General features: G+C 41.0%; 1 protein-coding gene across 1 annotated transcript in view; it reads right to left on the bottom strand.

Annotated features, from left to right (window-relative positions):
- Positions 1-8,113: 8,113 nt before the first annotated feature.
- hectd2 (HECT domain containing 2) overlaps positions 8,114-23,644 on the bottom strand; it is a 166,255-nt gene continuing 150,724 nt past the window's right edge. The window contains exons 20-21 of the mRNA XM_041209368.1: positions 18,716-18,859; positions 8,114-11,502 (exon numbers count right to left, since the gene is read on the bottom strand). Coding sequence (XP_041065302.1) covers positions 11,382-11,502; positions 18,716-18,859 — 265 coding nt within the window. The 3' untranslated portion in view covers positions 8,114-11,381. The remainder of the gene's footprint in view (positions 11,503-18,715; positions 18,860-23,644) is intronic.

Here is a 23,644-nt window from a genome sequence, read left to right as displayed (position 1 = left end):
AGGCAGCAGCAAGTTTAAGCATTATCAATTTAATATCAGCTCTACATCATAGTACCACATATCCAATTGGGAAATAACGAGATTACCTCTATATCCTAAATGTAGCAAAAGTTCTAAATGCATAAATGAGTTTTGCAGTTTCACATTTTTATAATTTCAGGTTAGGCAAGGAAGGATGAACACAATCGTTCAGTTTTTAACATTTCCGGTTTAACATGCGTGATATCTAGGATTTCTCATGTCAACTTCTAATAACAGAGGACTGGATTTTCATGGAGGAGGTGGGATTGTTGAGTTAGGAAACGTCCCCACCCAGCAGATCTGTCTTCCTTAAAAAGGCTCCCGCCTGCCATATTTTCAATCCTGGGAGGTGGGGGTGGGATGGAGTTGGGACCGTTGCCTCTGGAGGCAGGCCTGAGGTGGTGGCAGAGACAGGTAGATGGCATGGTCAGCAGACTTGAATGGCCACCTCTGCTCACTGGGATTTCATCTCAGTTTTGACAATGTAAGCTAGATCCACAAACTCTCACCCCTTATTCTTCACTCCCATAGCACCCCCACATCTCACCCCTCACTCCCCAAACACTCCCATGTCCCTTGTACCTCCAAGCCCCTTCATACCCACCATGCCCTCTATACCCTCTTCATGCCTTTCCATGTATCCTCATAGCCACTCACCTAGTATCTACCAAGGGCAGATCACAGGAAACCTGAATTTGAAATGAAAATGAAAAATTATTAAACTCCTAACAAACTAAAAGGGCTGTCACTCAGATACACTTCATATTAAAACCACTCATTTATAAAAGTCATTCAAAATGTTTTATTCCCATCAAGTGGTTAATCTGTTGTAAAAAGAAAAACATCTATTTTACTAACTACATCAAAGACAGATAATTCTTTAATAATTTCTTGAGAATTAAAATGTGAACACAGACCCCTGCTGAGATAAATGGTTATGGAGTTTTTGAAACTAAGCCAAGCATTCATAATGCAAGGGGACTGGAATATAAAATCAGGGAAGTTTTACTACAGCCGTGCATGGTCTTAGTGAAACTACATCTGGAGTACTGCACACAGTAATGGTAAAATTTCAATAGACACAGTTCAGAGAAGGTTCATTTGGCTGCTTCCTTGTATGAAGGGGTTATCTTATGAGGACAGGTTGAATAGGTTGGTCTTATATCCATAATGGGGGGTGGGAATCCTGGAACCAAGTTTTGCCAGCCATTTTTAAAGACTTCTCCAGTCGGCCTGACTCAGCATAAATCTGGGCTAGAACTTGAATGTTCATATCATGCTTATTGGCATTTTCCAAATGAAACATTAGCAAAATGATAAAAGCAATCATGGCTCACTACACAACAATTCAGAATGATGGTACAGACCATGTTTTGCATATTAGAAAATTACACTGTAGAATTATACTGATTTTGACTGGTAATATTTCAAGCAAATCTTCTCCGGTATAGTCTGCACTTCATGAAAACCAAGTTTATTTTATTGTACAGTTGGAAAATACAACATGTCCAAGCAGGATATTCAGGTTTTTTTTCACATTTATTTGCTACTGCTTTGTAACCTAACATTCACTTTGCATTGCATCCAAAACATTAACATAGATTATCTTGTGTAAAGATATCAGTTAAAGCTTCAATAAGAACTGCAAGACCAGCAGGAGAGGCGATAGCACAGATGGGCTGAAAAGAGCAGCGGAGAGTGCAAGAGAGTTACTACAAGACCAGTGGGAGAGGTGAGAACACAGCAAGATAAAAGGAATGGGGGAGAGGTTGAGAGAGTCAGTGCAAGACCAGCAGGAGATGTGAAAGCACAGCAGTGATGAAAGGAGTGGCAGAGGGAGAGAGAGATAGAGACTGCAAGATCAGCAGAAGAGGCGAGAGGACAATGGGGGCAAAAGGAGCATAAAGAGAGATACTGCGAGACAAGCAGGAAAGGTAAGAGCACAGCAGGGATACAAGGAGCGGAGTGAGAAAGATAGGGAAAGAGAGAGGCACTGTGAGACCAGTTATAGGGCTCCAAAGAAAAGCCAAGTGTGGTGTCACGTTTAATTGGGTAAGCAATCAGTTGGTGAATACTTTTCTCTATAAAACTATTTTGGTTTCAAATTTGGAGCTGATAAATTAAGAATTTAAATTAAACTACAATTGTAATAAGTGAACTTATTAATAGTAGTAAGGTCTATTAGCAGCAGTAAAGTTTATTAGCAGTAGCAATGATTATTATCTCAATGGTGGCAGGGCTGCTCTGACCCCCCTAGAATGCACATCCTGTGCTATGCGGGAACTCCAGGATGCTTCCCATTGCAGTGCTGGTGAGAGTATGTCCCAGAGGAGCCAAGGACAGAATTTATTTGGCTGGAACAAAGTAACAAAAAAGGTACAATTGTGATGCTTGATGTCATCTATACGCCACTAACTAGTAGGAAGGATGTAGAAGAACAAATTTGCAAGGAAATGAGGAATGCAAGAATTATAGAGTAGTTATATTGGGGGCTTTAATTATCTTAATACAGACTAGGAAAGTAGTTAAAAGGCAAAGAGGGGCAAGAGTTCCTAGGGTGTGTTCAGGAAAATTTCTACAGCAGTATGTTTCCAGTCAATGGGGAAGGAAACATTGCTAGAGCTGGTGCTTGTGAATGAGGTTGGCCAAGTAGATCAAATATCAGTAGGATAACATTTAGGGGACAGTGACCATTGTTTCATAAGGTTTCAATTGGCTATGGGAAAGGACAAAGAACAATCCAGAGTAAGAATAATTAACTGGGGGAAAGCCAACTTCAATGGGGCATGAATGAATCTGGACCAAATAAGTTGGAGCCAAAAGTTGGCAGGAGACATATACTTGTCTAGTGAATTGCGCTGGATGCCATCTTAGCACAGGCATTAGCGCAAATGGCTGGAGGTAACCAGATCAGGCCAATCACATTGATCAATGTGCAATGATGATTCAACATCATCTTGGAGCTCAATACTCCAACCAACTCACACATTGGAACGTATATTCATCAAAGCTTCTTGAGTGTTGTTGGAGTTGCACTCATCTACTTGTCTAGATGAGTGCAACTCCCACAACACTCAAGAAGCTCGACACCATCCAGGGCAAAGCAGCCCGCTTGATTGGCATCACATCCACAAACATTCACTCCCTCCACCACTGACACACATTGGCAACTGTGTGTACCATCTACAAGATGCACTGCAGGAGCTCAACAAGCTTCCTTTGATAGCACCTTCCAAACCCACGACCACAACCATTTAGAAGGACAAGGGCAGCAGATGCATGAGAACACCGCTACCTACAAGTTCCATTCCAAGCCACACACCATCCTGACTTGGAAATATATCACAGTCCTTTCACTGTTGCTGGGTCAAATTCCTGGAACTCTGTCCCTAGCAGCACTGTGGGTGTATCTACACATGGACTGTAGCAGTTCAAGGCGGCAGCTCACCATCACCTTCTCAAGGGTAATTAAGGATGTGCAATAAATGCTGGCCCAGCCAGCGATGCCCACATCCCGTGAATGAATAAGAAAACTCAAAGGGATAATCAATTACTTACAGGTTAGTCACCAGTTTGGTGGGGGCAGTGGTGTGCGGTTAACTCAGTTGGCCGACGGCTATCATGTGGTTCAGAATAAATGCCAACAGCGCAGGGTTCAATCACCATTCTAGCTGAGGTTGACTTGGGGCCTGCCTCCTTGCCCTGCCCCTTGGTAAAATCATGGCATAACGGTGGTTCAATGACCCTTGGGTAATGGAGGATGCTATCTGAAAAGGGAATTATCTGATTTCTTCTGGCTGTTGCTAATGATTTTGCAAGTCTTTGGCACTCTATAGTTGTTTCAAATGGCAAAAGTTTACAGGGAGTGGTGTGGAAATTGATGAAGGAGTTTTTACTGACTTCAAGGTTTCTGCACCAACCTGTTGCTCCCAAATGTGGATACTGTAGTAGACATTTCCTTGGAAAACAGAATAAGGAGAATGAACAGAGGGCACAAAGAAAGCCATTCATCAATTTATACATCTTTGTAACGCTATAGCTATTTATTAGTCAATACCTTGCTATGTCTATCATCAAAAATCTCTATCTCTACCTCTGTCTGTTCATCTATATTTATCTTTTTCTCACATATTGCAGAAGCCTTACAAACTTCCGTTCCCAGTACAGCTTTAAGTTGGTAAAATGGGCAGTCTTCGGAGCCTTCTAGCAGCAGTGGCTGGATAGCTTAACTGATCAAAAGTCAAATAAAGAACCCTTAGTATATAACATGGAACATCTGGGTTTACCAATTTTGATCCAGAAAAATAAGATCTTGCATTATTTAACATAGAGTGATGGATTGGACAAATAGACTATTAGATAACTAATAAATCTAGTGTGGGTTCTAACATCAAATGTTGCTAGTAAAGTTTGGTTTCTATACCATCAGAATTTGTTTTCATTTAACAATAACAATAATTACTTTAACTTTGTATTTACATGATATCTCTATCATCAAATTGGCAGAATCTTACCAACTTCATTTCTGACAAAGCGTAGGGGCTATATCTGGGTTGGCAACCTGACTCTGCTAGAAGTGGGCCATCCTGCTGAATTTTGCGGAGCCCAGCCAATTAAGTGGGCGCATCCAGGATTGGCATCCAATTAGGTGCAGCGGGTGAGAAGAGCAGTCAGAGCCCAAACGAGGAATGACAATTTAAAGGGACATTAGCAGCATGTACAATGGCTATTTAAAGGGACACCAGCAGCACGTATAGTATCAGAACTGTGCATTGTGGACAGCAAATTTGCTGAAGCAGGAGGATGGATGCCAGAAGGGGACGGGCATGATTCACAGACGTGTCACTTGAGGTCATGCAGCAGCTGTGGGGGCTGCTCTTCTCAGAGGATGCCAGCCCCAGAGTGCATGGAACCCATGACCCCATGTAATGACACAGTTTTAAAAGGTCAATACAGCCATTTACCTCTCCAGCTGGCCTCAATTGAATGACACCAACTTCCTCTTGCTGCAAACTACCCAAAGCACTTGCTTTAAGGAGTTTCTCCCGTCAGTGATTACCTTACAATATTGCTGGCACATTGAATGTTGGTTTCCCATTACAATTCTGCATGGATGGCAGGTTGAGTCCTCAATGTGTGCCTGCTGTACACACACCTTTACCTTACCCGTGTTTCCGACACAGTGTGAGGCAGTTGCGCCATTGGAAAAGAGCCACTGCACCTGTAAAATGGCTCTTCATTGGCTTCCTAATTGGCTGCGTGTTTCAACCAGGGATGTCCCTGACCTCACTGGCACTCTTCCCAGGAAATCCAGAGACAGGCAGAAAGATGGCAGGAAACCAGCCCAATGTCCCTTTTCCCCATTTTCCGAACACTCCTGCTTCCAAAACCACCTCCAGTGGCCTTGGGAAATTCACCCTCTTGTGGCTGTGCTGTGGTCAGTCAGTGTCACGTTAAAAACTAGCTCAACAGGTGCTACGTGAGGATTCTTAATAACTTTTTAAAAAAAATCAAATCGATATAAGTGATTATAACTTAATGTAGATAACCTCATGCAGCAAAGACATTTTCTAAACAGATTTATTAAAATACATTACAAAATTAGCATTCAAGTATAGAAATAATAACTGATTTCTATTCACAAAGTCTATAGCAATAAATAAAATAGCACACCACAAAATCCTATTATAAACAATAATTTTATTTTTTACACACAGCACAATATTCAATTGTTGCTATTTCCCAATGAACAGATTTCCTACTAATAACCAAGTTTTAAAGTTACTTAAAAGCAGACAGAAAGAAGATGCTATGAAAACAATACAAGAGAATTTTGTCAGATTTAAATACTACAGAAAGATCCTTCTCAACAACACGGTGTGCAGCATGAGAAATGCGAGGCCTGTATTACTTTGATTTGACATAATTGGTCTTTGCCAGATTGGGTCACAATTTCCAAATGTGTATTAGAATAAAAAGGATGGAAAAATCCAGCTTTTTATGGCTGCTGTAATTCCTTCAGTGAAAAGGTTAATGTACACTCTCTTAAACAAACTGGTCAATGGGCAAGCATCAGTGAAGATAAACTGGCCTTCCTTACTGTTATATTGCAGGCGTAATTCTCTCAATTCCTGTACCTGTTAGCCCACATCAAATGTATACTGGGAATATAAGTGAAAACTGATGTAAAATAGTGGTAATAGTGAATTCCCGATATAAAGCTTGGTGCATTTGGACATTTATTCTGTTTAAGAAAGCCTCTTGTCATTAAAGCAATACTGATTATAACCAACATCAATTGATATCTGGGTGTATAAAGAAGAATCAGCAGTGCTTTGAAAGTTTGAAGTCTTATGGTCTTCAGTAAATGTGTGAAAAAAACAAAAAAAAAATTAAAAAACCAAACTTCCATTCATAGCAGCTTTTGTGAACCCAAGATACTTCACAGGTATCACATAAAGCAAAAACATCCCAATACAAATTCTGAGAACTGTCCTCTATTAGTTTTCTCCGCTTCAGTGGAAATTGTCCCACTAATTTAAACTCTTCTCATAACTACAGCTCTTCATCCCTGGTGAAGTTAGGGGATTATGGTGTTAACGAATTTTCTATAGTGAGGCATCCAAAACTGCACAAGTACTTTAACTATTGTCTTGTATTGATTGATCATTATGCCTTTACTCTTGATCAATTCCCCCAAGTGCCAATGTTTGTTATGGCTCTACATATCTCCACTCAGACGTCATATCTGGAGGTACTGAATACAAAGGCAGTAATACAAGGTACTGGTTAGATTATAGTTGGGGTATCATGTACAGTTTTGGTCATATGATATTTAAATGCTATTAGAACCATGGAGAATGGGGCAACATATATTCACTAAGATAATATCAGGGATGTGCAGATGTAGCTGTGATGAGGTATTTGAAAAACTAGCGCAACATCACAGGAGTACTGAAGATTAAGGAAAGAGGGATCCTATAAAAGTGTTCAAAATTTTGAAAGTGTTTGAGAACATAGCCAATGAAGAAACAGGCTCATGGATTGGCGAATAAGGAGACATAAATCAGGATTACCACTAAAAACATTGAAGGAAGAGGTTAGCACATTTCTTTTACCCTTGTAGAGTTGTTAGAATATGGAATGCATTATCTAAATGGTCATTGAAGCTGGGCAATACGTTTAAGGGACAAGAAGGAAAAGAAATAATAGATACAGGGAAAGAGCAGGAAAATAGGATTAAAGTGCAGAACTAGTAATGGCATAAAACACAATGGGCTGAGTGGGTTCCTTTTATTAAAACTTATATGAAACAAAAAACTTACATATTTAAGAACCAAGAAGCAGCAATATGAGTGCAACACGTATATATTATTCTATTTACTTAAAACATATTTTTCATCTTACATTGAGTGCATTTTCTATATATCACATATAATATGAAATGAAATAATAACACCTTCAGCAGCACAGGTAGTACACAAATTTTCAGATATGTCAATTTTCATATTAAGTTGGTCAGCAATGAATTTTGAGACAAAATTAACAAGTGTTTTGTTAAAAACCAAAAATTTCATAAGATTCTTGATATAAATCTTCTGTTACAAAATTAAAAAAAAAAATTCAGTTCTAAAAATTTATGCAGCGAAAATAATACTGTGAAAATAAATCACTAAATTTTTGCTCTGTACTCTACAGTGCTGCTCCACAACAAAAATAAATCATTGGCAATTGTTAGCTGCCCCATTCTTAAATAAAAACATCTCTTTCAGGAGGAGTTGATGTCACAAAATCTTATTGGCATAGAAGGAGGCCATTCGGCCCATTGTTTCTGCACTGGCTCTCCAAATGAGCATTATGACCTGGTGCCACCGCCCTGCCTTTTCCCCATACCCCAGCACATTATTTCTATTCAAATAATCACCTAGTGCCTCAATTGAACCTGGCTCCCCCACATTTCCAGGCAGTGCATTCCAGACCCGGACCACTCATGCGAAAAAGTTTTTTCTCACGTCACATTTGCTTCTTTTGCAAATCACTTTAAATCTCTGCCCCTGTCGTTCTTGATCTTTTTATGAGCGGGAACAGCTTCTCCCTATCTACTCTGTCCAGCCCCCTCATGATTTTGAACATCTCTGTCAAATCTCCTCTTAACATTCTTCTCAATATCTCAACACTACAAATAACGTAGGAACTTGAGCAGTCCATTCAACCCCTTCAGCCTGCTCCGCCATTTAATTAGACTATGGTTGATTTGCATCTCAACTCCATCTGCCCACCTGGGGCCCGTGATCCTTAACACTCTCTTCTAACAAATCTAGCAATCTCAGTTTTGATCTTTTCAAATACTGTTTAGATAGGACAAAAAGCTGAATTATCTGCCCCATCACTGTGTTGTCCAACATTATACTAAATTGTAGCGGTGAGAAATCAATCAACATTGTCTCATTACTAGCTTATTAAATCTGGCAATATAATTCAACAGCCACAAATCTAGATGTGCACAGAATGCTGCACCAATGATGTGTTACCACTGTTCTTTCACATGAATAAGACATTGATGAAATGCCATCAGCTCAACAATATTCTATTCAAAGGCTGAATTTAAAAGTTATTATAAAGTACAATAGATTACTATCAGGTAAAAATTACAGCACCACATTACTGAGTCAGAAAACAGCTATTAGGAAAAATGACTTTATTGTCAGTGTTCAAGTCTATTCCATCAAAAGATTTGTAATTCCCTCCTTGAATATTGATCTGAAACATTGGGCTATAATTGCCTGGTACCGTGAAGATGAGTTTGGGTGTGTTACCAGGAGGAAAATTAGAGAATCTGTGTCAGGGCAGCTCCCTTATGTGATCCAGCCTCCAAGCAATCTTGCAGGAGCTGGGGTCTGACTGGCACCGGCTATCTGCCCAGCAGCAGGTAGCTGATTTAGCTCAATTAATTCCCCACTTTGTGATGCTGATGGAATCCTTCTGACAGCAGATGGACCAGAGAGGCCTCCTTTACATTACTCCTCCACATTATTGCCACAGTTGCCAGGCCACTTATTTGTTGTATTTTTATAACCCTGAGGTGCCCTTGCATTCTCCTACCTACACTGGCATCACTCACCTCTGGCCGGACATCGCTGCAGGCTTCCTATTTGGGCCGCAAGGTTCCTTGATCTGCCTCCCATCTTTAATTGGACATGGCTTCTTGACTTGCTGATTTTGGTAAGATCACGAGTTACAGCCGCTTCCAGGTTCTTAACCCGATTGAGGCCAACAACAGGGTCCTGATGATCTCAGCAAAATACATGCACTCTTTCTCTCTCCACAAGTGCTGCCTAATCTGCTGAGTATTTCCTACTTCTATTATCTCCCTGAAAGCTTGCTTTATGGGAATGGTTCCTGTTGAGGCCAGCCTCATTAGTTTTACTTGTGTCTCAAGCTGTTCCAAGAATGGGGAAGGGGAAGTGGGTGCATGACGCAGGTATGGTCACGTAACATTCAGCACTCCCTTAGAGAAGATGAATAAAGATGTGCTGATGCTGGTTTGGCTTGTTGTTCGTTTTTCTACTAGTCATTAGTCTTACTGTGGACTGCAGCTTTGAATTTGCTGCTGAGAATTTGCAGGATGAATGCTGCCTGTGTACATTTCACTTTGTATTGTGAATGGGAGGGGTCATATTCATTAGGTTGTTATGGAGAGATTGTGCAACGGAGCATTAGCAGGCCAGCAGAGGGTTTGCACCCCAAGCTTGTTGTGTATACTTTTATTTCTTAGCCTTGCAAGTTGAAAGGAAGGCTGGAGCTTTTAGATGCCCCTATTTGTTGGGAGAGAATATTCCAATCACAAAATCCTGACAAAGTTACCAACTTGATGATGCAATTTGAGTCGTCGAGTTTTTGGCAAATTTCTCAAGGTAGCATTGGAGCACTGCACACCGGTATTTATTTTTTGACGTGGGTGAAAAATAATTATTATTTTCACTGGTATTAACTATCAATCCATAGGCTTATGAAAAAAGTAATGAAGTTCAATGATTTATTAACGTACTATAAAATTTGGTTTCAGACTCCAGGGGCTGAATTTTCCCTTGGGTGCCAGGACCATATGTGGGTCCCAAGTCTGTGCATGACCTCGATGCATTCACCGGAGTAACTTTACATGAGTCAGCCTCCTAATAGACCATCTCCATACTTGCCATCCAATTAAAGATGATTGCAAGATCAGGAAAGTGGGAGGCCCAACAGGATGGTCCACAACTATGTCTAGATGGCAACCCTACCCTGAGAGTTGAGTGCTGCTGAAGACGAGGGAGACCTAGGGGGCAGCTGTTCAGTGATGAGCAAGATGACTAAATGCTGCACTGTGAGGGGCCTCAGTGTGGAGGGGTAACTCATGCAGGAGAGTACCTGTGGCCGCTTTTGGGCTCATGCAAACATCATGCTCTGATACTGCCAATTATTTCAGCCACTATGATTTCCCAGCGAGAGGCCACCTCTGCAACTTTGCCAGGCTCACGATACAATGGCCAGCCCATGCAATACCGGCAAAGTTGCAGTGCTGGTACAAAATGACCCTTAATTGGGTTCTTAAAATGGCTTTATTACCTGCTCAACTCCATTGAGCAGGCTGTCAATTCCCATGGCAATCCCCCTTTGGACAAGTCACCCAGAGGGCAGCAGCTTCAGTCTTGATGGGGTTTCCTGCTGCTTCCCCCTAACACCCACTTCCAAACCTGTCTGTATAGGGTTGGGAAAATTCAGTCCCTGGATTCAAACTCATTTGCATCATTTTATTGCTCTGGTTCTATATTTTACATTTTAAAAGGTAGAAATCGCAATAAAATATTGATTCCGTAGCTAGTTCAGGTCTATTATCCAATAACTTACTTATCTATTGGTTTAGCTGCCATTGCTGATGGATCAAAATAATCCCTATTCAGGGTACTCTCAGAAAATAACCTTACAACTCAAAGACATGGTTTGGTACAAATCTGGAGCTGTAAGACATAAGGTGAAATTTTAACTCATTCTAATCATTTACATTATTAAAATCAGGCCCTATGACTTAATTTCTAGTGAATATTAATCTAATTTTACAAATGTAGCAGCAATTACATCACAAAACATCAGTGTTCCATAGTATTTAAAAATCTGCTTTCTTTTTGGTTTTCCAGAGCTCACTATAAAGTTAGGTTTGTATGGAAAAGCTAAACTAAATGAAACAGAACTTACCCTGAAGTACAGGCACATTAAGTGAAATACCATTTCCAGCAAATATGTTGCACCAATCTTGGGTTATTATTCTACATTAAAAGCTCTATATAAACACAAGTTGGTGTTGTGGTGAAGTGGTTTCCTTATTATTCCAGACCAAAACCCTCTGCATTTGAAATAGCAATTGTTAGCTTCTGTTCGAGTTCTTTCTTATTCTTGTACGGAGGCAAGCAGAGTTGATTGAAACAGGTGTGGGCGACTGGTAACCTGTGGGCCCAGAAAGATGAACTTTAGAAAGGTTTGTTCACGTACTGTTTAAAAAGGATCCTTTCCTTTCACTTCCTACTGAAGATTCTATTTTGTACTTGGCATGGTTTATAAAAGAAGATACAAAACAAGACATGTTCCTAAGTAGATTGGTCATTTAAATGACATCTAATACTCTTTCTTATGGGGTATTTACACTGCAATTTAGCATTAGAACAATGTCATTTCAGGTTTGTAGCAACCTTAAACTGGTAGTTTAAGTATAAATCCAGATTCAGTGTCCTCTTAACAGCAGTCAATTGCAATAAAAAGCCAAAGCAAGTGTTTTGCCACTGGCACACATCACTGAAATGAAAGGGATCAGATTAACCTCTAAGCATCGGATATTTTTTTAAACTTGTACACTTGCTAACTGCTAAAAATAAAGTATGGATGTAGTTCCACAATATTTCACTTTGACATTACATAAGTCTAGTGCAGCAGTGTCAAACCTAATTTGAAAAGTGCACAGCGATTTAGTTGTTTAGAAAACAGGTATTCTTCCCACCCCATTTAATTTCTGTTGTTTGGGAGACAGCTCCGTCTGTGGGCATATCCAGCTCTGTGTCTGTGCCTAATTTCTAGCTAGGCAGCCAAGTAATGTGAACAGGATTCTCCCTGGCTATAAACCAACTATGGCTACCAACATCAGACCATTAGCTGCAGGGTAAATGCAACCTTAAATATGCAGTAGCAAGATATAATTACCGAGAATTGTGCAAAATTACTAAAACTAGTATCAACTTGTCATTTAAAATTAGGACTAGTAGTATTTCAAAAAAAAGTTACAATTTTTTCTGATTTTCTCCCTGTCTACATAGAAGCCACAGCTCTTATACACTGGATCGAAAAACAATGATTCAGAAGCTGGAGATATAGGGATGAATTTTCCCACCTTAGTTTTTAGAAAGCTTTGTTTCTGGGGCCGTAACTAGGAGCTGAGAGTGGCACATCCTCCGGTTCAACCTTCTGGAAGGCATCCAATTGGGAACCTGCCTCTGTGATTGATGTCCAATTAGGGAACAGGTGGTGGGTTGGGGTGGTGGGAGGGTGAACCAGTGCGTGCTAGTGTAAGGGTGACCACCAACCTTCACAGTGGCTGCACTGAGAGTGCTGCTGAAGTGAATGGCACAAAAGAGGGTGAAGCGCAATGAGAGTGAGATAAGGCTGAAGGTACCAGCAGCCATTTCTTCACCTCCAGCAATGTGTGTGACAGAAGTTTCTAGGAGCTTCTCGTGTGCCATGGCAAGCCTCTGCCTGCAGATGAACACAAGCTTGCCATCTTCCTCATTCAAAGTTCAGATTGCTTGCCCCTTTCAGAACATTCCAACTGTTGTAATGTGTCTTTAAGAGATATCAGCATATCAGTAGAAGGTAAATGTGTCACGTGATTTAGTCTTAGTTTCATTTTTGCATTGAGCAGAGAACACACAGCACTGATGCCTGCAACTTTATACCTATGTATAACTGTTCTCATGTGCCTAGTATTACAAATGAACAGACGTGTTTATGCAACCCCTTATGAGTGGTTGGTGCCTTGTGTCTTTTACAGTAAATAAGCCCAAGGTATTATATCATTATAATAAAACAACATGGTAATCAGTGGTGAGATAGGTGGCAGTAAGATTTAGTACAGGTATGACATGGTGAACAGCCTTAGATCTTGCTACATGGCATGAGACAGACTCTAGACATTTTGATCAGACCTCAACAAAGTTGCAGCATCGGAGAGTGTTGAAAATGCAGCAGACTGCAAAGAGAAGCTTTGGAGACACCGCAGATTTAGTGCTCAAATAAAGAGCTTGTAAGTAATTGGATCTCTCGTGGTGGGATTGCAACACATAGTCTGTCAGTTCCATGAGTCGGACAGTGCATTGAGAGGACCAGCTCAGTTGGGAAAGGCAAGTGACCAGGTATCGGGATTGATAGTGAGCATGGGAGAGTCAAACAAACAAACCATCATAAAAATTGGGCCAAAAAAGGTTGCGAAGATAATGGGCGGCTTCGGGAGTTGCTGAACAATAAACTGGTTATAAAGCAAAGACATTATTGTTCCGTGGTGCATTCCCACCACAAGCTTGTCTTTGTGGGTGGAGCTTTGGAAAAGCATGGGAAAGCAGCCACAGCAACACTCATCCCAGGTACTACAGAAGGAGGAAGGTCAAAAGGATATTGTTAGACTTTCCACAAAATACCGCAGTTTGAATGGGATGCAACTGACTTATTATCCAAATTCAAAATGTTTAACCAGCATAAAAAGCTGTGGTTTCTTGATTCAGGTGTTTCTCAGCCAGACGAGCCAGCCGTGAAAATTCGCCTAGCAATTGGGAACAAAGACTGAACATGTCAGGACTAACAGAAGAAGAGCTAAAGGATCCCCAAAATATATGGACCACATTGGAAGATCAGTTCAGAATCAGGTTAAACTTCTGCATTCTTCGACTGGAGTTCATGTCGTTTCAACAACAGCGTACAGAATCTATAGACCACTTCGTCAGCACTTACAGAGAAAAGGGTACATACTATGATTTTTCCAATGCAGAGGTAGCAGACAGAATTGCTGATTTGGTCATTGCATCCACTCCCATGGAAGCATTCCAGAAAGATCTGCTAGGCTATCCCAACATATATAGCATTAAAGAACATCTCAAGGATGGATGTAATTATGAAGCTATCCTTGCACGTTGACCAAGCTTACAGTAGAACCTCAATTGTTGACACTAACTAGATAACCCAAACCTAGCAAGACATGTGGAAGGTGTAATCTTCTGCATGCACCAAGGAAATGCCCAGCTTTTCATCAATTCTGCAAGGCATGTAGTAGAGAGGGCCAATGGCAGTGCAGTGCACTAGGGCAAAGGCTGATGCAATTAGAAAGAGCCATGCTTTGATCCAAACAGACCATACATAACAGGTACCTTTCAAGCAATAAGTAGATGTAGGTAGGATGTTTCCTGTGGTTGTGGAGTCTAGAACCAGGGAACACAATTTCAAAATAAGGAAGCCACTTAGGACTGGGTTGAGGAAATTTTTTTTTTTACTCAGAGGGTTGTGAAACTTCGGAATTCTCTACCCCAGAGGGCTGTGGAAGCTCAGTCATTGAGTATGTTTAAAGCAGAGATTGACAAATTTCTAAATATCCCCAAATCCTTGTATGTCATTGGTAATGTGGGAAAAAGGCATTGAAGTGGATGATCAGACGTGATCGTATTGAATGACAAAGCAGGCTCAATGGGTTGAGTGGCCTACTCTTGCTCCTATGTCCTATGTTCCTAAGTTCATGATCTAACATCAAAATATCCAGAATGCTTTGACAATATTGGCAGTTCCAAAGGATCTGTAACATTACATTTTCAGGAGAATGCAAATCCATCAATTGATCCACCACACAAGTGCAGCGCCCACACATACAAGGCTAACTGAAAGTTGAACGAGACAAAATGGAGAAAAACAAAATCATTAGAAGAGTACAAGAGCACACAGATTTGTGCAGCTCAATCATGTGTCAAAGAAGGAAGGATTATTGAGAGTATGCTTTAATCCACAATGTTTAAATGCAGCTTTGAAATGTTGCCCTTACAAAATACCCACATTGAAGGGTTAAATCTGAGATTTTCAGGTGAAAAATTCTTCTCAAAGCTTGATGCCAAGCATGGATACTGGCCAGTATATTTTGTGGAGAAGCCTTAAGAGCTTACTACATTTTGTACCCCATTCGGACCATACTATTTTCGATGATGTCCTTTCAGGCTGTTAGCCAGGATCTCTTTCAAGCTGACATGGACTCATTATGTGCACTGTGCTAGAATGCATCTGCATCACTGATGATAGAGCTATTGTGGGAAGAACATGACCACAATCTGCATTCATTGATGCAAGTGGCACATAATGAAGGATTGGTGTTCAACAATTTGAAATGTGACAGATCAATTTCTTCAGCTCTATTTACTCCAGTACTGGCATATGTCAAAATCCAAGTAAAGTAGAGGATATTAAAGCCATGCCAACTCCTCATGATAAGGGCGATCTTCGAAGATGTTTAGGTCTCTTTTATTTCTCGTCTCCATACATTCCCAATTTTGCTCGAAAACTTTATCATTAAGGGAATTGTTGAGAAAGGATGTGCCTTTCATGTGGCACAAAGACTACCAATACCTCCTCGAAGCTCTGAAACAGTCATTATCAGAAGCATCGACATTGCAATTTAATAATCCTAGGGAGACAAGATAAATGCCTCAGAGAAAGTTCTGGGTGCATGCATACTACAAAAAGGCAAACCGATTGCATTTGCTTCAAAATCTCTGTCGGTAAGACCAAATGGGAATGATTAGCTTTGAAATCCACTGGAGATGATTTGGCAAATGCATTGACCAGTGCACCACCAAGTTTGCAATGCCTCTTGATAAAGATTCAAGGTCACGACAGAGATTAGATACAAGCCAGGTAACTTGATGGTCACATCAAATACACTTAGCAGATTGCCTCATCCAGCGAAAACAGAAGATATATCCTCAGATCTAGAAGCTGACTTCATTGACATTGAACTTGAAGATGTTCTCCAAATTGATCTGGTACATTTTGCACAATGCAAATGCCAGCAGCTACATGAAGAAATGATGAAAGATTCTACAACTGTGGAAAAGCATCATTGAAGGATGGCCTAATTCAGTTCAGCATGTCCACAAACACGCGAGACCATTGTGGCCTTATCAGAATGAGTTAGGCATCTCCTGGGGAGTCATTTATAAAGGCAGTCAGGTCATCATACCGGAATCTTTGAGACCTGATATTCCTCAGGCAACTTCATCATGCACACATGGGCATCGATCGGGCAAGAAGACTCATGGGAAAGACGTCTATTGGCTGGGTATGAATAATGACATTGAAGTCATCATCAAGAAGTACAAGGCATGTCAAGAGCATATGCCAAGCCAGCAAAAAGCACCACTGATTCCACATGAAGTTCCTACCCATCCTTGGCCCAAAATCATATCAGACCTCTTTTCATATCCATGGAACCGACTTCATTGTCATCACTGACTACTTTACTAAATATCCCATTATTTGACGATCGCGCAATATGTCAAACGCAACTGTCATGCATACTCAAGTCCTACTTTCAGTTTATTTGGTGCACCTAGCAAGATCATTATGGATAAAATCATGCAATTTATTGGTAAGCCATTTCAGGATATATGCGAGGAATAGCGAATATTCAGGAATATCGATCATACTGCTTCTTCTCCTCATTACCCTAGATCTAAAGGCCTAGCCAAATTAATGATTCGTACAGTGAATCCCTAATTCTGAAATGTAGACAGACCAAGATTTACACATTGTAATGTCATACCTAAGAGCAACAACCTTTAGGTGCAACAATTCCATCACCGGCAGAACTCAGGTTTGGCAGACCAGTGTGTACCAATTTATCTACTCTTACTCATTCTATTCTCTCAGAAACTAGACAGCAACTTTTAAAACTACAAGAGAAGACAATCAACTTGTACAATAAAAATGCAGATACAGAATTGCCAAGTTTACAGTTGGGACAACAAGTTCACATTCAGGATCCCACAGAAGGTACATGGCAACCAGCCGATGTAGCAAGGGTTTGTTCAGAACCAAGGTCCTATGAAGTCTTTACACACAAAAGGTGCAATGGAGAGGCATAACTGAGGACAAATCAGATCCATTCCAACTCCTTGATCACTGTACAGTCCTATTGCATCTAGGACAAGATCCAAAATGCAATCAGGAACAACATCCAAGAATACCAATCCCACAGATCACTGTGAGCAATTAAAGAAATCCCCAGACAAGGTTACCATTACAAGATCTGGGTATAGCAGCAGAATACCTCTACGCTTTACAGACTCATAGATTAATCAGTTCTATGCACTTACATAAGGGTAACTAAACATGAACATGTATTGTAAATAGTTCTACTTCCTTGAAAGGGGGAGAAGTATATAAAAAAGGGGGAATGATGTAATATGTCTTTAAGGGATGACATCAGCAGAAGGGAAATGTGTCATGTGATCCAGTCATAGTTTCACTTTTGCTTAGCATACACACAGCTCTGATGTGTCTTCAAGCTTTATATCTATGTAAAACTGTTCTCATGTGCTTAGTCTCAATAAATGAACCAACGGCATGTTTACTCAATCCCTTATGAGAAATTAGTGCCTTGTGTCTTGTACAGTTTATAAGTCCAAGGTATTATATCAGTATGATATATGATACTGACCTCCCACTGTGCACTCACCTCCTGTGAATGCAGACATTGCGGGGTTCCTGTGCGATGCTAAAATGGTTGGTAACTGAATCATTAAAAGCTCAATTAGGTTGCCAGCAGCACACATAAACTGCCTCTGGGAAGAGAGGAAGGAAACAAGAACACACCAGCATGCTTATCCAATAGCATTTTGTCTAATTTTCCCAGACCCCCTCACCTTCTCTGAAACTGCTCCACTGGCCTGGGAAACTCTCCTATCGTCTTAACATATCAATATGGAAAACAGCTACTTTTGGCTTAAAAGTAAAAGAGAATCATAGAGCAATGGCTACTTAGGAGTGAGGTACAAAGTTTTAATTTGATCAACAAGCTCAGATGACATCAGAAGTCAAGAGTGAGGGCTGAAGTAGGCTGAATCCCAGTGCAATGTTAAAGGCATTGTGCTTTTTAAAAATTTTATTCAACAGATACTCCATAATTTTAGTGTTTTGTAAGAAGACAGGATTTCTATCATAATTGTAACAAAAGTGACTACTTTAAAAGATATTTTTGCAAAGAACTGCTGTATTTTGTTCAACTGCATTTGACCAATCTGATTCCATTCATCATTTAAGCTGGCTCATTTCGGAGAACTTTAGACATTATCCACTTCAGCTGGAAAATGAAAGGGGAATCTTTGTGTATATGCCACACTGCATTTAATATGTTGCCTGTTTCCTGCATTATACTGATTAGTCATTGCTTGACGTTACAATCAAAGATCAGCTTTTATAATGTCATCTTTTAGTGGACTAGTTGAGGGAAGCTGCATCTCAACGTTTGGTTCCACATTCCTTTAATCTACTTGGAACCGTGCATCCTAAGCAATTGTGTCCTTTGATATACTAAATGTTGGAAAGAATGCAACAAATAGAAATTGCAATAATGAAGACATCTTACCAATCCGTGGGCACATCAATCTTCGTAATTTTAAAACTAAGATCAGCAAGTCCACCAACTGGAACTCTGTCGCTTCCTGTAGTAAAATGTAGAAGTCGTTTCTGGAGCTCAAGACTGAATCCTAAAACTACATCCCAGAAGTTCCTACCACAAAAAGATGGAAACAGTAAAAATCACAATACAGTTTATGTAGGGACTATGCTTTCATTCCATTCATTGACGCTAACCACATAAATATTGGTGGAATATGGAGGTTAGTCTCTGATGCTGACACAACCAAAGCAGAAAAAGCAGAAAGATATTCCACAGGAGTGTGATGGAATACTCTCCACTTGCCTAGATGAGTGCGGCTCCAACAACACAAGCAGCTTGACACCACCCAAGAAAAAGCAACCTGCTTGATTGGCACCCCATCCACCACCCTCAGCATTCATTCCCTCCACCACCAATGCACAGTGGCAGCAGTTTGCACCATCTACAAGATGCACCACAAAAATTTGTTAAGCCTCCTTCGATTAAAACCTTCTAAACCCACAGCTTCTACCACCAGCAGGATAAGCACAACAGATGCATGGGAACACCACCACCTACAAGTTCCCCTCCAAGCCACACAGCATCCTGACTTGGAAATTCATTGCTGTTCATTCACTGTTGCTGGATCAAAATCATGGAACTCCCTTCCTAACTGTACTATGGGTTTACCTGCACCAGTTGGACTGCAACGTTTCAAGAAGGCAGCTCACCACCATCTTCAAGGGAAATTAGAGATGGGCATCAAATGCTGGCCTTGCCAGCAACACTTGCACCCCAAGAAAGAATTACAATAACCTATTAGGGTAAAGATGAATTCACATTACAATTGTAGATTCAGTGTGAAGTGGTTTTGCTTTGCATTGACACTGCAGTTATTGCATAAGTGCAGACTGAATATGGAGCCAGGGCCAACCTGATGCCAGTAGAGTGCAGAGCAAGATTCCAATATAAAAGGTTAGCATCTGAGCACAAATGTTATCTCCAGCCATTTGTGGCTGTACGAATTCTGCAAGTTATAACCAGTGCTGGAGGAGTCCACTGCCCACATTTACACATTCCTGCATGATGGCCTTTTGGATCTGTAGTTCACAGAGAAGTTGTAGGCAGTTGCAGGGACTTCTGCTGTGGAGTATCTTTCTGCTTTTTCTGCTTTGGTTGTGTCAGCAACCAAAGACTAACCTCCATGTTCCATCAATATTTATGTGGTTAGCAGCAGCTGAACCAGACATTATCACGTCTACCACATCAGATCATGAAAAACTTAGAAATGTAAATGTTCTAAAGATGGATCGTGAAGATTTCTGGCTGTAACTATTTCCTTTGTCAGCTTCTTCCATTGTGGGAATGTCCACAGGAAGAAAGATTGTCGATACACTGTCCGCAAATAAATGGTCTTCGTAGTTAATGAGGATGGCTACCTCATGCTTTGTCATTGCTAGAGGGCATTAGGAACTTGTTTCTGTCAATTCCCACCAGTCTGTTCCATATTTTATAGAACACGGTCAGTATATTTTGCTCCCTCCTTTGCTGTAATGATTCCCATTCCAAATCTTTGATCGAGGATGTGACAGCACTACGTTTCCCATACTGATTTGTGCAGAATCGATCAACACCTCTTTGTGTCACTTCAATCTCATTTACAATCTCTTGCCATATAAGAATTCCACACACAACTTGCATATTCCAGGGCTGTATGAACAAATGTTTGTTAAGCTATAATTCTGACACTTTTGTTGCAATTGCAAAGATTCCTCGTCAGAAATTCAAGAACTCTATTTGCTTTGGATGTATGTGACAGAGATACTTCGCTTAGTAGCCTCTTGTAAATGTTTACATGATTAATATAAGGCCTTGAGGACCCAAAGTGGAAACTTTTATGTTCAGCCTCTACATGTTTGGGGATTGGATGAACAGAGCCATTTCACAGGCGTTTACTGCCTTCATAGCTGTCCAAAAATGATTAGTGGACATACTGACGGAGAGCCAGCACCAAGGGCATGGCTGGAATAGGCATGGATGAAGCTGCTACTACTCAGGGCAATGCCAAAACTGATTTGGCGAGCTTTGCCCTTCAAATGGCAGAAGAAAACGTGCAGAAACTGAGCAGAAGCCATTCAGCTCCTGACCTCATTTCCAGCCTTGGTTCAAACATGGATAAAGGAGTTGAACACCAGAGGGGAGGAGTCTCTGCCCTTGACATCAAGGCAGCATTTGACCAAGTATGCCACCAAGGTGCCCTAGCAAAATTAGAGTCAATGGGAATCAAGGGGAAAACTCTCCACTGCCTGGAGTCATACCTAATATTAAGGTAGGTAGATGGTTGTGGTTGTTGGGAGGTGAATTGTCTCAGTTCCACGACATCACTGCAGGAGTTCCTCAGGGTAGTGTCCTAGGCCCAACCATCTTCAGCTGTTTCGTCAATGATCTTCCTTCCATCATAACATCAGGTGTGGGAATGTTCACTGGCGATTGCACAATGTTCAGCACCATTACGACTCCTGAAATATTGAAGCAGTCCATGTCCAAATGCAGCAAGACCTGGACAATATCCAGGCTTGGGCTGACAAGTGGCAAGTAACCATTACCCCTTGATATTCAATGGCATCACCATCGCTGAATCACCCACCATCAACATCCTGGGGCTACTATTGACCAGAAACTGAACTGGATTTGCCATATAAATACAGTGGCTACAAGAGGAGGTCAGAGGCTAGGAATCCTACAGTGGGTAACTCACCTCCTGACTCCTCAAACCCTGTCCAGCATTTACAAGGCACAAGTTAGGAGTGTGATGGAATACTCCCCATTTGCCTGGTTGAGTGCAGCTCCAACAACATTCAAGCTTGACACCATCCAGGACAAAGCAGCCCACTTGATTGGCACCACATCCACAAACATTCACTCCCTCCACCACTGACGCACAGTGGCAGCAGTGTGTACCATCTACAAGATGCACTGCAGCAACTCACCAAGCCTTCTTAGATGGCACCTTCCAAACTCATGACCATTACCATTTAGAAGGACAACAGCAGCAGATACATGGGAACATCACTGCTTGCAAGATCCCCTGCACTCACCATCCTGACTTGGAAATATATCATCGTTCCTTCACTGGCACTGGGACAAAATCCTGGAACTCCCTCCCTAACAACACTGTGTGTGTATCTACACCACACGGACTGCAGCAATTCAAGAAAGCAGCTCACCACTATCTTCTCAAGGGCAACTGGCGATGGGTAATGGATACTGGCTGAGCCAACGATGCCCACATTCCATGAATGAATAAAAAAATAAGCAGACAGCCACTAGGCACTGACCGTGGCAGCAGTCCTTGCAGGGCATCTCATGACTTCTATGAAACTTGATAGTCAGCCAACTTACTTACTCTCGCAACTGTAGAAACATTTAAAAGGATGGTGGCAAAGTGGTAATGTCACTGTACTAGTAATCCAAAAGCCCAGGCCTAGGTTAATGTTCTGGAGACATGGGTTCAAATCCCACCATGGCTGCTGGTGGAATTTAAAATTTCAATTATTTAAAATTTGGAATTGAAAGCTAGACTCAGTAATGGTAATCATGAAAGTAGAAACTATCATTGATTTTTGTAAAAACACATTTGCTTCATAAATGCCCTCGAGGGAAGAAAGTCTTCCATCCTTACCTAGTCTGGTATACATGTGATTTCAGACCCACAGCTATGTGGTTGACTCTTAACTGCTCTCTGTAGTGGCCTAGGAAGCTCCTCAGTTCAAGGGCAATTAGGGACAGGCAACAAACACTGGCCTTGCCAGCAACACCCGCATCCCATGAAAGAATAAATTACATGTGGAACATGATGTGTTTTGGATGATATTGCTTAGACATGGCATGTAGATGAGAAAGCAGAGAGGGCCCCAGTTGATCGTCAGGGGACTCCAAAGGTAATAATGTGTGCGGAAGCAAGAGAGGGAAGAAAAGCCATCACAGGAGATTCTCTGACCGATTGGAAAGATAAGACTGAATCAGGCAAATGCAGTCCTGGAAGGTTCAAATTTAGTTGGTTACCTTCTCTGTGACATACATCTCCACCTAGTTTAGTATGATCCATGAACTTGGAAATATTCCATTTGGTCCACAGATCCAAATCAATTGTGCATAATGTGAACAGCTGGGGCCCAAGTACTGATTCTTGTGGTACCCCACAAGTCACAGCTAGAACCTACTTTCCATGCCTTCTGCCTCTCCATCTTAAAAATCCTTCCATTTGATGCAGTCATTTCTCCAGTGCTGTTCAGCATCCATTTTCCCCATGTAAAGCACTTTGGGATGGTTTCTACATTAAATGTACTGTGAAAATATAAATTGCTGCTCATTGTGGCACAGAGCCAGTCTTTATCTCACTGGACTTCCCACTCCCTGTTGTGTCTGATTACCCTTGCTATAACATTCTTAGCTATAAATTAGCGCAAGCACAACCAATAATTTGATGGCTCCACTAAACAATTAGAACCAGTCAGTAAATCCTCAACAATGTGGTTTAAACTCCTCTGAACTGCAGAAAATAAAGCAAATACTCAAACTCTATAATAAAGTTGTACGCACATTGCACATTCCCACTGATTACAGCAAGGCTTTTGAAAATAAATCCACACTGTAGTAACACAAACAATAATCCAGATAACATTAATTTCAGAAAGGTGCTGGTTGTGTTTATATCCTTCCTTAGAGAAGGGAAACTATCCTATAATTTTATTAAACTAAATAGCACGGATAAGCTCTGCTCTCAGTTTAATAAGTGCGGGACTAAAGTTAGGAATCAGAGAACGATTTACAGCAAATGAGGCCATTTGGCCCATTAGGTCCATGCCAGCTCTCTACATGAGCTAGTCCTACTCTGCTGCCTTTCCCTGTAGACCT

This window comes from Carcharodon carcharias, chromosome 17, assembly GCF_017639515.1.
Source record: "Carcharodon carcharias isolate sCarCar2 chromosome 17, sCarCar2.pri, whole genome shotgun sequence".
NCBI lineage: Eukaryota > Metazoa > Chordata > Chondrichthyes > Lamniformes > Lamnidae > Carcharodon > Carcharodon carcharias.
This window is presented reverse-complemented; position numbering and strand designations above follow the sequence as displayed.